The 12967-nt window shown below is 46.0% G+C and overlaps 1 protein-coding gene across 1 annotated transcript in view; it reads right to left on the bottom strand.

Annotated features, from left to right (window-relative positions):
• Positions 1 to 6756: 6756 nt before the first annotated feature.
• The window catches only part of Mcur1 (mitochondrial calcium uniporter regulator 1), a gene marked incomplete at its 5' end in the record, with an annotated part of 14204 nt that continues 7993 nt past the window's right edge, over positions 6757 to 12967 (bottom strand). The window contains 3 exon segments of the mRNA XM_013521858.1: positions 6757 to 7788; positions 8999 to 9113; positions 11164 to 11217. Coding sequence (XP_013377312.1) covers positions 7733 to 7788; positions 8999 to 9113; positions 11164 to 11217 — 225 coding nt within the window.

Here is a 12967-nt window from a genome sequence, read left to right as displayed (position 1 = left end):
TTGGCCTGGGGAAGGCTGAGAGCAAATGAGAAGCGCTTTATATGAATAAAATGCAGAAATCAGGTAAGATGTGAATGCTCCCAAGGACCCGGTTGGGTAGCTTGGAATCAAATAGCAGAAATTAAGGCCTAAACTAAGGCCTAAATGTAAATATGAGGCCTAAGCAATGTGCTCCATGTTGATATTAACTGTTTTGTATAAAGACACCCAAATAAATATGTGAACATTCCAATCACAGTGGGATCTATATAAACACCCAGGAGCTTATGGTACCTTGTAGATACTGTCTGTATTCTCCAGTAGCTATTACAGTCTGTACCCTAGCTATTCCAAGGAGATTTTTTTTTTTTCTTTTTTGGCTAGGATCCTGTGTTTTTCTCAGTAAATTTTACTCTGGGGTGGTTGCAGGGTACATACTAAGGGGAAGGTGCTTGTGCAAACAGAATCACTAGTAATTACTTGTAAATGATTTCGCTGATTGCACTCAGACTACTTAATTGTTTCTATGCTACACTTATAGGGTTTTATCGTTTACAAAATATTTTCACGTATTTGACCTCATTGGACGCTTACCAACTGTGGTCAGCCAGCTAGGGTATCTGTCCCCTGGAGTCAGAATGCTTGAGTTGGAGTCTGGAGTCACCATGCTGGGTGTCCTTGGAAAGGTTTATTTTCTATGCCTCAGTGCCCTTCTCTGTAAAGTGGAGATCATTACCGAATTTATTTCATAGTTTTGTAAAGATGAGACGAGCATACGGAGACATCAGAACTGTGCCAGGAATATAGCAAATAAGTGCCAGGTAAGTATTCTGTCATTATCATTGTCTCCATTAATTTAGAAATGTGAGAACTAGGGTGCTCTCAACTGGATGCAATAAATATCAATGTATGGCCCCCCACATTCCTGTGTTTAAATGCTAACCCCCAATGTGATGGCATTAGGAGGTGGGTATTTGGGAGGTGATCAGCTCATGAGGGTGGACCCCCTCAAGATGAAGTTAGTGCTCTTATAGGAACAGACAGGAGAATTTGAGCCCTCTCTCTCTCTCTGTCCCTACCCGCCCCCAGGTGAGGACACACAAGGACACAGCCATCTGTAAACCAGGAAGCTGGTCCTCACCAGACACCAGCTCTGTCAGAGCCTTGACCTCAGACTTCCAGCCTGCAGAACTGTGAGAAGTGAATGTTGTTGTTCAAGCCAGCCCATCCACAGTACTCTGCAATAGCACCCAGAGGTGACTAAGACAGAGGGTTGGCAAAGGTAAGTGGCTTTCCCAAAACTGCCACAAATGGTGAGGCTGGGAGCTACACCCAGGGCTCCTGACTCATCCTAACAGTGGTTGTCCAATTATCTTCCTGTGAAAATGGGTGTCTTGCAATCATGACACAGTATCACGCTACTAAAACGAAATAATGGTTTTATTAGCACACAGGAAAGTCAGTAGATACATGTTTCCTAATCCAAAACTTTTCCACTTGAGTCCTCCTAAATATTGGGGATTTTCAGTTGCCTGGCTGCTGGTATTGGCTGGTGTTCACAGTTCAGCATGCTAACCATAGAAATATCAGCAGGGAAAACTCAGGAAAGAACAGACCAGGCCTCACGCAAGGGCGTTTTTGTGTTCGTAGGCGCCTGGCCTTGCTGTTCAACTGTGCACGGGTCACAGCCCTAATTCTGCAGGCACACCCACTCCGAGGAGGGCGAAGACACCGCATGGGCAATCTGCAGCATCCCGCAAGGGTCATACTATTCAGTAGAGAACACAGTGGCTTCCAGGTCCCAACCCTCAAAATGAGCCTGAAGGCCACTAGGTGTGTCACAGTCACTCCTTACAAACCGCCAACTCTACCGACCCTGCGTAGATTGCTTTTTGGACGCTTTCCTTACGGTTGTGCAATGTTCACAGCCAGTGTCTGTGATCTGAGGAATTCTCGTAGGGGAGAGGGAAGGCAGGGCCTGCTGGCCGTGAGGAAGGCCGGGTGCAGGGGTGCAAGCAGCCCGCAGCACGCGAGGCGGGCTCAGGCTGGCACTCTCCTCCTGCTCTGTGGAACAGAAGGGAGCCGAGCCCGGGTTATGCTACTTCCTGGTTAAAATGCTGGGACAAAGCCCAGGAGGGGGAGCTCTGCGGTGTTCTGCGCAATACCCACTTGGATGTGAATTCTCTGATTACCCTCAAGCATCCAAGCTAATCCAGGGCCATGGTGGGGTCCCAGAAAATCATGATGACACTAAAAAAAAAGAGTAACTGAAGGATTGGCTGGAGAACCAGTAAAAATGTTACGGGAAACAGAGTAAGAGAAAATTATCCACATTCCACCAGAAATAAAAGGCACCTTCTGAAGTGTTTCTAGCTGCTAAGGGATGGCAGCTTAATCATGCGGTTCTCTGTAGTGCACTGCCTGTTTTTTTACATCTTTGTGAATGCTGTAACCAGCATTGTTGAATGCCAACCCAACCATAATTTCCAGCCTCCTTCAGGCTGGCCCACCTCCTACTAGAGGAGCTGAAAATGCTAAACGTTCCCTTTGCAACTAGTCTGTGTAACTCAGTGTTGGCCTATGAGATATAATGGGATTCCTTCCAGGAAGGCCTTTCTGTACCCTCCCCCACAACCCCTGTCATGTGAGGATGTGATGCCTGGGGCTGTGGCAGCCCTCTTGTGATCAGATACCCCTTAGCCTGAAGCTGAAATTTATCAGTGGAAAGCTGAAAGCAGTTTTATTCCTTGAAGGCATCATTGAACTGGCAATCCAATCCTGATAGCACCTAGGATTGGAGTTCAGTAATAGGTTATTAGGTATAAACTACTGCTTGTTTTATGTTACCTGCAAAGAAAACACCTGACACAAATGGAAAAAAAAAGAAGAAAGGAAGAAAGGAAGAAAGAAAAAGGGAGAAAGAAAGAAAGAAAGAAAGAAAGAAAGAAAGGAAAGAAAGAAAGAAAAAATCTATGTGCATGGGTCCGAGTACCTTGATCCTTTGGCTTTACCTGCTCTCCACAATCTTCACCACTGAGGTTTGCAGACAGCAGTTGTTGAGGCTGGAGAGACACCGGCTGTTATAGCGTCTCTTGGTACACACCACATACGGCACAAACGCGCAAGAGAAATAGTGAACAATACTTGTGTTTGCACTGAGGGGTAGGATGCTGGCAAACAGCTGCACCTTCTCTCCCTGGACAGTGAGCGTGGAGGCGGAGCCAGAAAGGGTTTGCAGACCCTTGCTGAAGGGCATTAACCAGGTGTTCAGCTCTGAGCGCAGCTTTCTGGGCTTCCTGTGCTTTCATGTGAAGCTGACCTGAAGCTTCGGCAGCATGAACAACTGAAGAGGTTTACGGAAACATTAGCATGCCAGCAGAGCAGAAAAACAGTTCTGAACCGAGTTACGGCCTCATTAGCACCAGTGTATTCCAACCCCTCACTCCTTCCAGTGCTGGCGTACAGTTCTCTGCCCACTCGTGATCGGCGAAGAAGACGCGGTCTCTGATCGCCAGGCTCCGGCTGCCCACACTTGCGGGCTGCTGAGCTCCTCCAGTGCCTTGCGGCCGCTCCCTCCTGGGGAGATGCAGGATTCTGTGGGCACGGGGCTGGCAGGCTGCGCAGGCGAAGCTCTGCCCTGAAACACCGGAAGGTTCCATTCTAGAAAGAAACCTGTTTCTAGAAAAATGTGTTCTTTTAAAACAATTTTCTTATTTTTGGAAAAACCAAAGGCCCAAGGCAAAAGGGTTGAGGTTGCTCCCACACTCCAGAGGTGAAGTGGAGCGATCCCTGTGGCTCTCACGGAAGGCCACATGTGACAGGGACCCTCCTCTGCCCTGCCGAGGGATGCACCTGTGTCTTGCCCTTCCTGAATCTTAGTTTCAGAAGCTGAGGGAGGATTTCTGTTGCTCAGGCTATCGGATTTGGATTTCCACTACTCCCACTGGGGTCCTTACAGCTAGCTTTAAACCCTTGTGTACAAACTCATTTCCCATCACACAAGGAGTTAAAATAACATGCATGAGCTGCTAAAGAGTTATTTTGAATAAAAATTTATTTGGTAAATCAAGTATTTGCTTTCAAGTTTATTTTCTGCATAAATCCAAAGTTTCAGGTATTTGAGGTTTGTTTCTAGCTCACTAGCGCTCTCATTCTGCCCTGGGGTGGGACAGGTGAACTGCAGTGCAGGAGGTGTTCTGGCTTCTCACCTGGTCGGTCAGGTGCACAGCGAGCTGGGAGGGAGCCCGGGGAGCGCACTTGGCTGGCACACGTGAAGCCCCTGGTTCAAATCCCAGCACCCCCACCCAGAAAATGAGTGTTTTAGTCACACAGAATTCACTATTTATTTTAGATACAAATATTTTATATACTCTCAGACAATTCAATGTACACTGAATATTCACTTAGGTAATCAAAGGGTTAAGAAACGATTTGGTTTACAATTGAAGGAATGTTAAGTATACACTTGTAGAAAGATAAATATTTTCCAAATAAAATTCCAATAAAAGACTAAAAATTCTCAAATATGTTATATAATGAATAAATTATTTCCAGTTAACATGTTTTTTGCTTTAGTGCCAAAAAAAGTCACAACAACTTTGATAAACAAATGTTAAAGTCAGTTTTCTAGGTGAGTTCCAGTATGGAACACTGATTCAGAACGACACAGAGTCTGAGAACACAGGACCTGCGGGCGGAGGGAGAGAAAAGCTTGCCAAGGCTGACACGGGCAATCGACAGGCACAGGGTGGGAGGGGACGAGGAGGGCAATGACATCACTGGGTACCGCTACAGAGGGAAAAGCAACGTAAAAGTGGAGACAGAGATAAGCCAGGCACAGAGGCCTGTTCGCTATGGCTCCGGCCCTTTGTTTTTGTTTTGTTTTGTTTTTGTCTCTTTGAGACAGGGTCTCGCTATGCAGTTCAGGCTGGCCTTGAGCTCACTTCGTAGCCCAGGCTGGTCTCGAACTCACAATGCTCCTCCTGCCTCAGCCTCTTGGGTGCTGGGATTACAGGCGTGCGCCACCACGCCCGGCTGCGGCCCTTTGTTTTTAAAGTTCAGAGAGAATTTCCAGCCAGGCTTCTGGTTTGAGTCAAGCCTTTCTTCTTCAACTTGTGATTTCCCAACCAAGGTGCTTGGCATACTTGAGGGAAACATACACACACACACACACACACACACACACACACGCACACTCACTCAACCTTAGTTCTGCTATTAAGCTACAGAATAAAGCCAGCTAAGACAGTAAAACCAACACAGTAATAAAAACTGTTTCCAGTATGAACTACACACACCAACAGGTTTTGCTTATTAGTAAAATGGGGGGGAAGTGAAACTGTAGTTGAGATTTTTGAAACAAGAGAACTGGCAGGGGAAGAGCGAGAGGAAAGCAGCAAGCAGGGGAACCGGCAAGGATGAAGGTTAGCACGTGAGGAGGTGCCCAGCTCTGTCTATCTCGTGTTCTGCGTTAGCTCTGCGTGCCGCTCCTCCACCCAGGTGGAGCTGGGCACCTTTCAGGCCCAAGCTGGGTGAAAAGCGCCATGGCCTTGACACAGCCCCCTGCCTGAACTCCTGCCAGGCCCCTTCCACTTCACACTTCTGTTTCCCACAGGGGCAGCGCAGGGTGCGGTGACGCTGTGTAGGCACGGTGCACTCTGAGAGCCGCGCCAGGCAGCAGCGGGAAGGGTGAGATTGTATTTTCGGCTCAATGCCTTCCAAATATAATCCTTGGGGCTAAACAAGGGAACGCAATCCCAAGCACTCCTAAACTCCAAATGTGTGTGCCATCCATGCTTAAAAGGACAGGTCACTGTGCTCGAGGCCGAAAAGGGCTGTGCTATCCTGCAAAGAACTCGGTAGCAAAACCAAAACCCGAGTGAAATGACAGGATGACGTGGTCCACTGTCACCAGGAGAAATGATGCTCAGGGATGCTGGTAGCAGAACTAAGAATGGCACCCCACATATTTTACTTTAAACATATCTGATCAGGACATAAGGACACTTCACCTTTTGTTTTGTTTTTTTGTACCAGGAACCAAACGCAGGACCTTGTGCTTGCCAGGCAGATGCCTGTGCTGCTGAGCTATATCCCCAGCCACCTTCTGTTTTTAACATATATGAGGTTAGTGTTTACTTTGAAGCAGAATCGCATACAGTGGTTTCTCCTCTTGGGAACCTCTTTTGGAGGCATGACCCCGTAAGAGCATCTGACCTCCAAGCCCTTTCCCCAGCTATGACTAACATTGTGTGACACCCAGCAGTTATAAATGCGGCTTTACTGCAATGCCACTCAAGGAGCCCTGTAATATAAAAGGCGATTGCTGGATGTGCAACCTTATTGGAGACCTCGTGGTTAAGACAATTTTTGATCTACCTGAAAAATATTAAACTACGACATTTCACTTTGAAACTGCTACCAGTGAATACAGAAGTCTTTGATTCTTCTCTTGTATGGAGCGCAGAATCTTTGGCTTACACAAACGTCTTCTAAAGAGGCAATGACCTAATACTTCCTAAAACTTAGAAATTACATCCAAAGGGCCAAAGGTAACTTGTTTTTACCAACACGGCCGGACAGTGACAACGGGTAACTTCCTCTACCAAGCTGAGCGCGAGCTCTCTCCGTGTGTGTGTGTCCCTCTGCATGTGTGTGCGTGTGGGAAAGACAGAAAGGCCCTGCTGCTGCCATTGCTTCCAAATTGCTTATCTTCCCCACAAGCCAGTCAGTCACGGGAGATGGGAACGTGCTTCTCCAAAATAAACCAGGCTTGTCAAGGATTTATTTTTTAATTACGGAGGTAAGGTAGGTGTGAAGATGTCTTCAACCACCGCAGCAATCAGCGGAACAGAGGCTGGCACCGGGCACGGCTGCTGTGTCTGGAAAGCGTACAGCTGGAGCTGGTCACAGGCAAAGGCACGCTTTCTAACAGCACGAGCGTCATTATAAAAAAGTGTCCACCTCATCCAGACAGCTTAGACAGGGAAAGCGGAGTGCCTCCCTTGTATCACAGGCCAAGGAAGGCCCGAAGGAAGCAGACTTTGAACATAAACTCATGCCGAGAATGAGTAAGTTTTCTAGGTAGGTAGCGGCACAGGTGGAGTATTATTACCGTTTTTGCATGAGGGAAAGGGAAGAGAAAGAAGAGACGGAGAGAAGAAAGGAAATCTGGCGTTTAAGAGGTAAAGACCCCCGTTACAATTACAAGGCTTCATCAGGCAACAAGATTTTCTGGTTGAAGGCACATTAAAAGGAACTGGGGCATAACTTACTATGACAGTGGAGACCACGGAGGCGGAGGAGTACAGCTGTGTGGGGAACGAGCCACACCGGCACAAGAACGGACGGCAGAGCACCGGGCCCCAGGGGAAGAGGAGCCGGGCGCGGGCTGAGTTCCAGTGACTCTTCAGCAGTTAAAGTCACCGTGTCCTTTCCGCGGAGACTTCGAGCCCCCAGTGTGACAAATGAAACTGCAGAGAATTACGCCAACGTTTCTTGTTGGCTTGGCCACGTTCACTGGTCAGCAGAGTGGATCTTCGATGTCTGGTCCACGCCAGGTTATAAAGTCAGTGAGAGCAGCGATTAAGGAATTTCTGACCTCATTATCTCGGTTACATGCCCACAATTTTCATAAAAATAAATAATATTCATTAAGTCAAAATCAGGATTAAAATTTGAAATACGAAAAAAAGGGACAACAGTTTGGCATTCTTAAGGCAAAACATAGAAATCTCTTTAAATAGACCTTTTATTATACCCACAGGCGGTAAAATCCCAGAGCGACCGTTAGGCAGGTGAATATAGACCCTGTAAGGAAAAGGTAAGGGAGAGTGGTATTAGTTCTCCTAACAGCCGTGAGAAAGCCTTTTTTTCTCTTTATAATGTGTTAGGCATCATAAGAGGTGACAGGAAGTATAGGGTCATCTGTTTATTAAGAACACAATGACACCCATTCATCTATCCACTAAAAAGATTTTTTAAAACCGGGAAACTTTGCTCGATGATGTACCATATTCTATAAAACACCTGCCTATTAGAAAAGAAACAACACATCTTGAAACCATCATCTTTGAAGAAAATGTGCCCAGTATTCCAGAAAACTTCTCAGCACAAGTTTAGAATTACAAAAGTCCACTGTTCACACAGCATAAGTATGTGTATGACACAGGGGCACACGCTTTAACATAAAGGGCAAGATCTCACGGTAACATCCTGCTGTAACTTTAAAGTACTAATCTAAAATGTTAACGCTGACTTGAAATAATGGCTATCTTTTAAAAAACTATTTAAATCTTCACCCATCTCTTGGCTCAAAAATTGCAAGGGCAAAATAACTCCTTAAAAGTAGTGTCACCAACTGCTGGACATGGTGATGGCAAGCCCATTATTCTAGCACTCTGGAGAGGCTGAGGCAGGAGGATTGCAAGTCTGAGCCTAATTTGGGCAACTTAGCAAGATCCTATTTCCAAATAAAAAATAACGAAAGAACTGGGGATTTATCTCAGCAATGAACCAAAAGAAGAAAAAAAAAAACTGTCACCAGTTGAAGGAGAATGATCAGGACTCAACCACCTTGCATTTCATTCATAAAATATTCCTTGTATTGAATTTCAGTAAAATCCCAAATAACCACAGCCCATCAACAGTATCTTATCAAATGTATGATTCCTTCAACTGTAAACTATACCATCACTTTTATTTGCTACTAAGAAAGAAAAATGTCAATTGAAGTACGATACTCCATCTAACAGAATTTTTTTTTTCTGTTGTTTTGAAACAGGGTCTCACTATGTAGCCCAGGTTGGGCTCAAACTTCAGACGATTCTCCTGCTTCAGCCTCCTGAGTACTGGGGTGGAAAATGAAAAGGCTTTCCATTTAAGAGACATTCAAACATATACACCAAAGTGCTAGGCTCAAATAAATGCAGTATTTGTCACTCAAATAAATGCAGTATTTGTAAAGCCGATGTACCTCCTTTGCAGGGTGCTTTGAACACTTCCCCACAGAATGGCTTACCTGCTAGATACTTGATCGTGTCAAGCTTGTGCGCTTCGAGCATGGTCTTGAGGCCAGCGACCTCGGTTTCTATCTTCCTGTCTGTCTGTGTCAGGGCCCGATCCTGCTGGGCATGCTTGCAAAACACAGAAGTTCAGGCATGAAAGCGCTCTGGCTACTGTCGTCCTCTCTGCTCTCGATCCTTCCAGGCAGGGTGCACACGGTGCAGCTTGGGGTGGGCCCAGAAGCTGGGCTGCAGTCCCGTGAGGCCAGGTTGAACTGCCCAGGTCCCTTAAGGGGCCTCCAGGCCTGAGTTTCCTTACGTTTGGAAAAAGGAAACCAAACCAAACCCTCGGGTTCTGCCTTTACCCTGGCCACAAGGGCTACTGAGAGGATCAAAGGTAATAATCTATGAGAAAAAACCTCTGTAAGCTACAGGCTGTTCTACAAACGATGTGGCATTATATTATAAGGCCAGTTTATTATCAATGGCAATGAATTCGCCCCACCTCCCTAAACCCCCCTTAGGGAAACATATACAGTAAACTTAAAAAGAGTTATGTGGAGAACTGAATATAGCCTTAGATAATCTAAAAGCTTATCTTGATACTTGTTATGGTTTGTGTCTAGGTGTCCCCCCAAAGCCTCATGCAGCCATGGGTGTGGGCTTCTAGCGTTTGTGATTAATTCCCTGTCTAGTGCTGGGATTATGGGTATGAGTGCTACACCCACCCTAGGGTGGGTGACTTACATACAATGTAAGGGACAGAAAGAGTCTTCTGGGGCCAGGGATATAGCTGAGAGACCCAAGGGCCTGCTTGGCAAGCGCAAGGTCCTGAGTTCGACTTCCTGTACCAAAAAAAGTGTCTTCTCTTATGCTCCTCCCTTTTTGCTCTTGCTGCTTTTGTTGTCTTCCACCACCATGAACTGTTGTGCCCTGCCATGCGCCACTGTGCCTTGTGTCTAGCCAAGTATGGCCTGAAACCTCCACAAACTGTGAGCTAAATACACCTTTCCCTTTTTAACTTTGGGTGTTGAGTATTTTGTCTCAGCAATAAGAGAAAAGTAACCAAGATAATACTACTCTGGTTACATTTTTATAAGTTGTCTTCTTTTGCCATTTAAACATGAAGGGTTTTATTAGTATAAGGCTTAGCTGTCAAGGCTAGCCTTCGTGTCCTTCTAAAAAAAACAGTTAAACCAAAAACTACATATTTAATCCCCAATGGCAGTGAGTTTGGCTGATAAGGAGGTTATATAATTGTATTAATGCACAAAGAACCAGAATGCTGCACTAGGTATCCTAGAAAAAGCAAGCAGTTTCCTATGGTTACCAATTCAGGCAAAGAATAAGGAAATACATGCTTGGATGTGTAGAAAACTAATCCAGGGAAATATCCCAATATTGCAGAATTGTCTCATTCATACAGGCCTCTTCCAGGGTTCAGAGATCCCAGGGAACACACCCACAAGAACCGGAAGCAGGCATCTGCACACCCATGTTCATGACAGCGTTATTCACAACAGCCAAAAGGCGAAGCAACTCAAGTGCGCACTGGCGGAGATAAACCAGATGTGGGGTACGCGTATCACGCAGACTGCTCACCCTTGAAAGAGATCTGTCCCTTGCAACTACACTCGAAGACACTAGGATAAGTGAAGTGCGCCAGCCAGAAAGACAAACCCTAGGATCTACTTCCATGAGGTTATTTAGAATACCCAAATTCACAGAGGAAGAAGGTGGAATGGTGCTTGCCAGGGGCTGCAGGAGGAGGGAATGGGGGGGTTAAGGGCTTAAGGGAGACAGAGTTTCAATTCTGCAAAGCAAATGCTATTGAACCATATATATTTAAATGGTAATTCTTATGTTAACAGATATTATTATTATTACTATTATTATTTTTGTCTTTCTGAGACAGGGTCTTGCTCTGGAGTTCAAGCTGGCCTTGAGCTCACTTTGCAGCCCAGGCTGGTCTTAAACTTGCAATGATCCTCCTGCCTCAGTCTCCCAAGTGCTGCGATTACAGGCATGTGCCACCACACCCAGCTTAACAGATATTTTTCCATAATTGAAAGAAATGACAGGGAACCTGCATGTCGCCCTGTAACACAAAGGACAGCAACCAGGCTTGGGAGGAAGCAAGGAGGAACAACATGGCCAAGAAAGTCAAAGTCTCATTTCTTACCAATTCTACTATTTCTGTCCTCAGTTCCAGCAGCTTCCTTTCGTTCAGTGAATACTGAAACAAACGGGGAACACGGGTCAGGTCCTGGTCCGCTCCTCGCTTCTGCTGCCTTCTCCTTCCTGGGCCTCCCGAGAAACCACGGCAGGGACAGCAGCCCACTGCCCCCTCCACCTGTGACTGGGCGTCTCCCGCTGAGGCTCCCTGCCCCCACTCTGCCATGCGTCCCCTCTGCTATGTTTTCCTCTTCACCTCTCCGCTACGCTCTCTCCAGCTTCCTCCCGCTCTGAGAGCAGCGCTTCCTACAGGGCTGGGGTGGAGCTCTGCGGTACAGCACTTTCCTGGCATGTGCGGGGCTCTGGGTGCCATCCCCCGTCCTGGGGGTAAAGGAAGTTCTCAGTGCTCTTTGGGCCAATTTTTTTGAGGGGGTTGAGACAGGGTCTTGCTATGTAGTGCAGACTGGCCTTGAACTCACTTTGTAGACCAGGCTGGTTCTTGCAGTCCAGCAGTCCTCCTGCCTCAGGCTCCCTAGTGCTGGGATTACAGGCGCATGCCACCATGCCTGGCTCAGACCAATTTTGATAGATGCTGAGTCACATGCTTTTTGGCTTTAAGAGCATTGAAAGTGGTAGAGAATCAATGCAGTGCGGAAGCTACCTCATCATAAGCAGAAAGAAAACACACTACCACTAAGGCTTAGAGAAAAGAGAGGAACAATACACAGTTAGGAAAAAAGTAGCCGCAAGGAATATTGCTCCGTGACAGGGACGCTGTAGTATGATCGTGAAACACATCATACATGCAAGAAATGTACTAAACCATCACATGCTGGTCTTAATAATAACAAGTGCTCCCAGTGAGCACAGTCACAGTACAGCGTTACTAAAGGAGATGACAAGTTAACCTGCTTTCTTGCCTTTGGCTATTAATGACGGGGAAAGGGTTTGGAACGGCTCTGTTGACACTAAAATCAAAATCAGGCAATCAGTGGCAGGCATCGGGATTCAACTGAGCAAATGACAACCTGTGGTTTAAGTGATGTTCAAGATCTAAATTAACATGGTGAGAGAGGGAAAAGTTAATGCTTGGAAGCATCTAGAAAATTTCTATTTATAAAATGTTGCCCCGGGCTGGGCGAGGCAGTGCGTGCCTGTGATCCCACCACTTGGGAGGCTGAGGCAGGAGGATCGATGTGAGTTGGAGGCCAGACTGGGCTATGGAGAGTTTTCAAGGCCAGCCTGAACTACAGAGTGAGACCCTGTCCCTGCCCCCCATAAAAAGTGTCCCTGGGACTGTCAGGGGGCTACTGCAGTGCTTAGAAGTAAAAGCAAAACAAAAATCTTAAAAAAAAAAAAAACCCTAAACCCCAAATTAAAGACTGACTAGTCACAAAAGTGAAGAATGGTGCTCTCGCCAAGGTCAGTGCTTCACCCTACGAAGGCGCTATGCATCTGATCACCACCAGAGGACAGAGTAGAACGGGATTTTCTGCACACCTTTATATCTTCTTTGCTGGAACCTTGAGTCATCCATAAGGGAAAAGAAAAGCCTAAAATCTTTTTTTTAGCCTACGATTTTGACATTGCCACCATTTTATTTTATTTTATTTTTACCATTTTAAGAATAATATTTATTTGGCTCTAGTTCCCTGACCCCCAAACAGATTATATGCCACACAGCCTTTGAAACTGCTATAAATGCCAACAGTTAATTTTTCTTGCTTTTCTTTCTTTCTTTCTTTCTTTCTTTCTTTCTTTCTTTCTTTCTTTCTTTCTTTCTTTCTTTCTTTCTTTCTTTTTCTCTTTCT

Source organism: Chinchilla lanigera, unplaced genomic scaffold, assembly GCF_000276665.1.
Source record: "Chinchilla lanigera isolate Chin_1 unplaced genomic scaffold, ChiLan1.0 scaffold00064, whole genome shotgun sequence".
Lineage (NCBI taxonomy): Eukaryota > Metazoa > Chordata > Mammalia > Rodentia > Chinchillidae > Chinchilla > Chinchilla lanigera.
The sequence above is the reverse complement of the archived record's forward strand: the minus strand, read 5'-3'. Positions and strand labels throughout refer to the sequence as shown.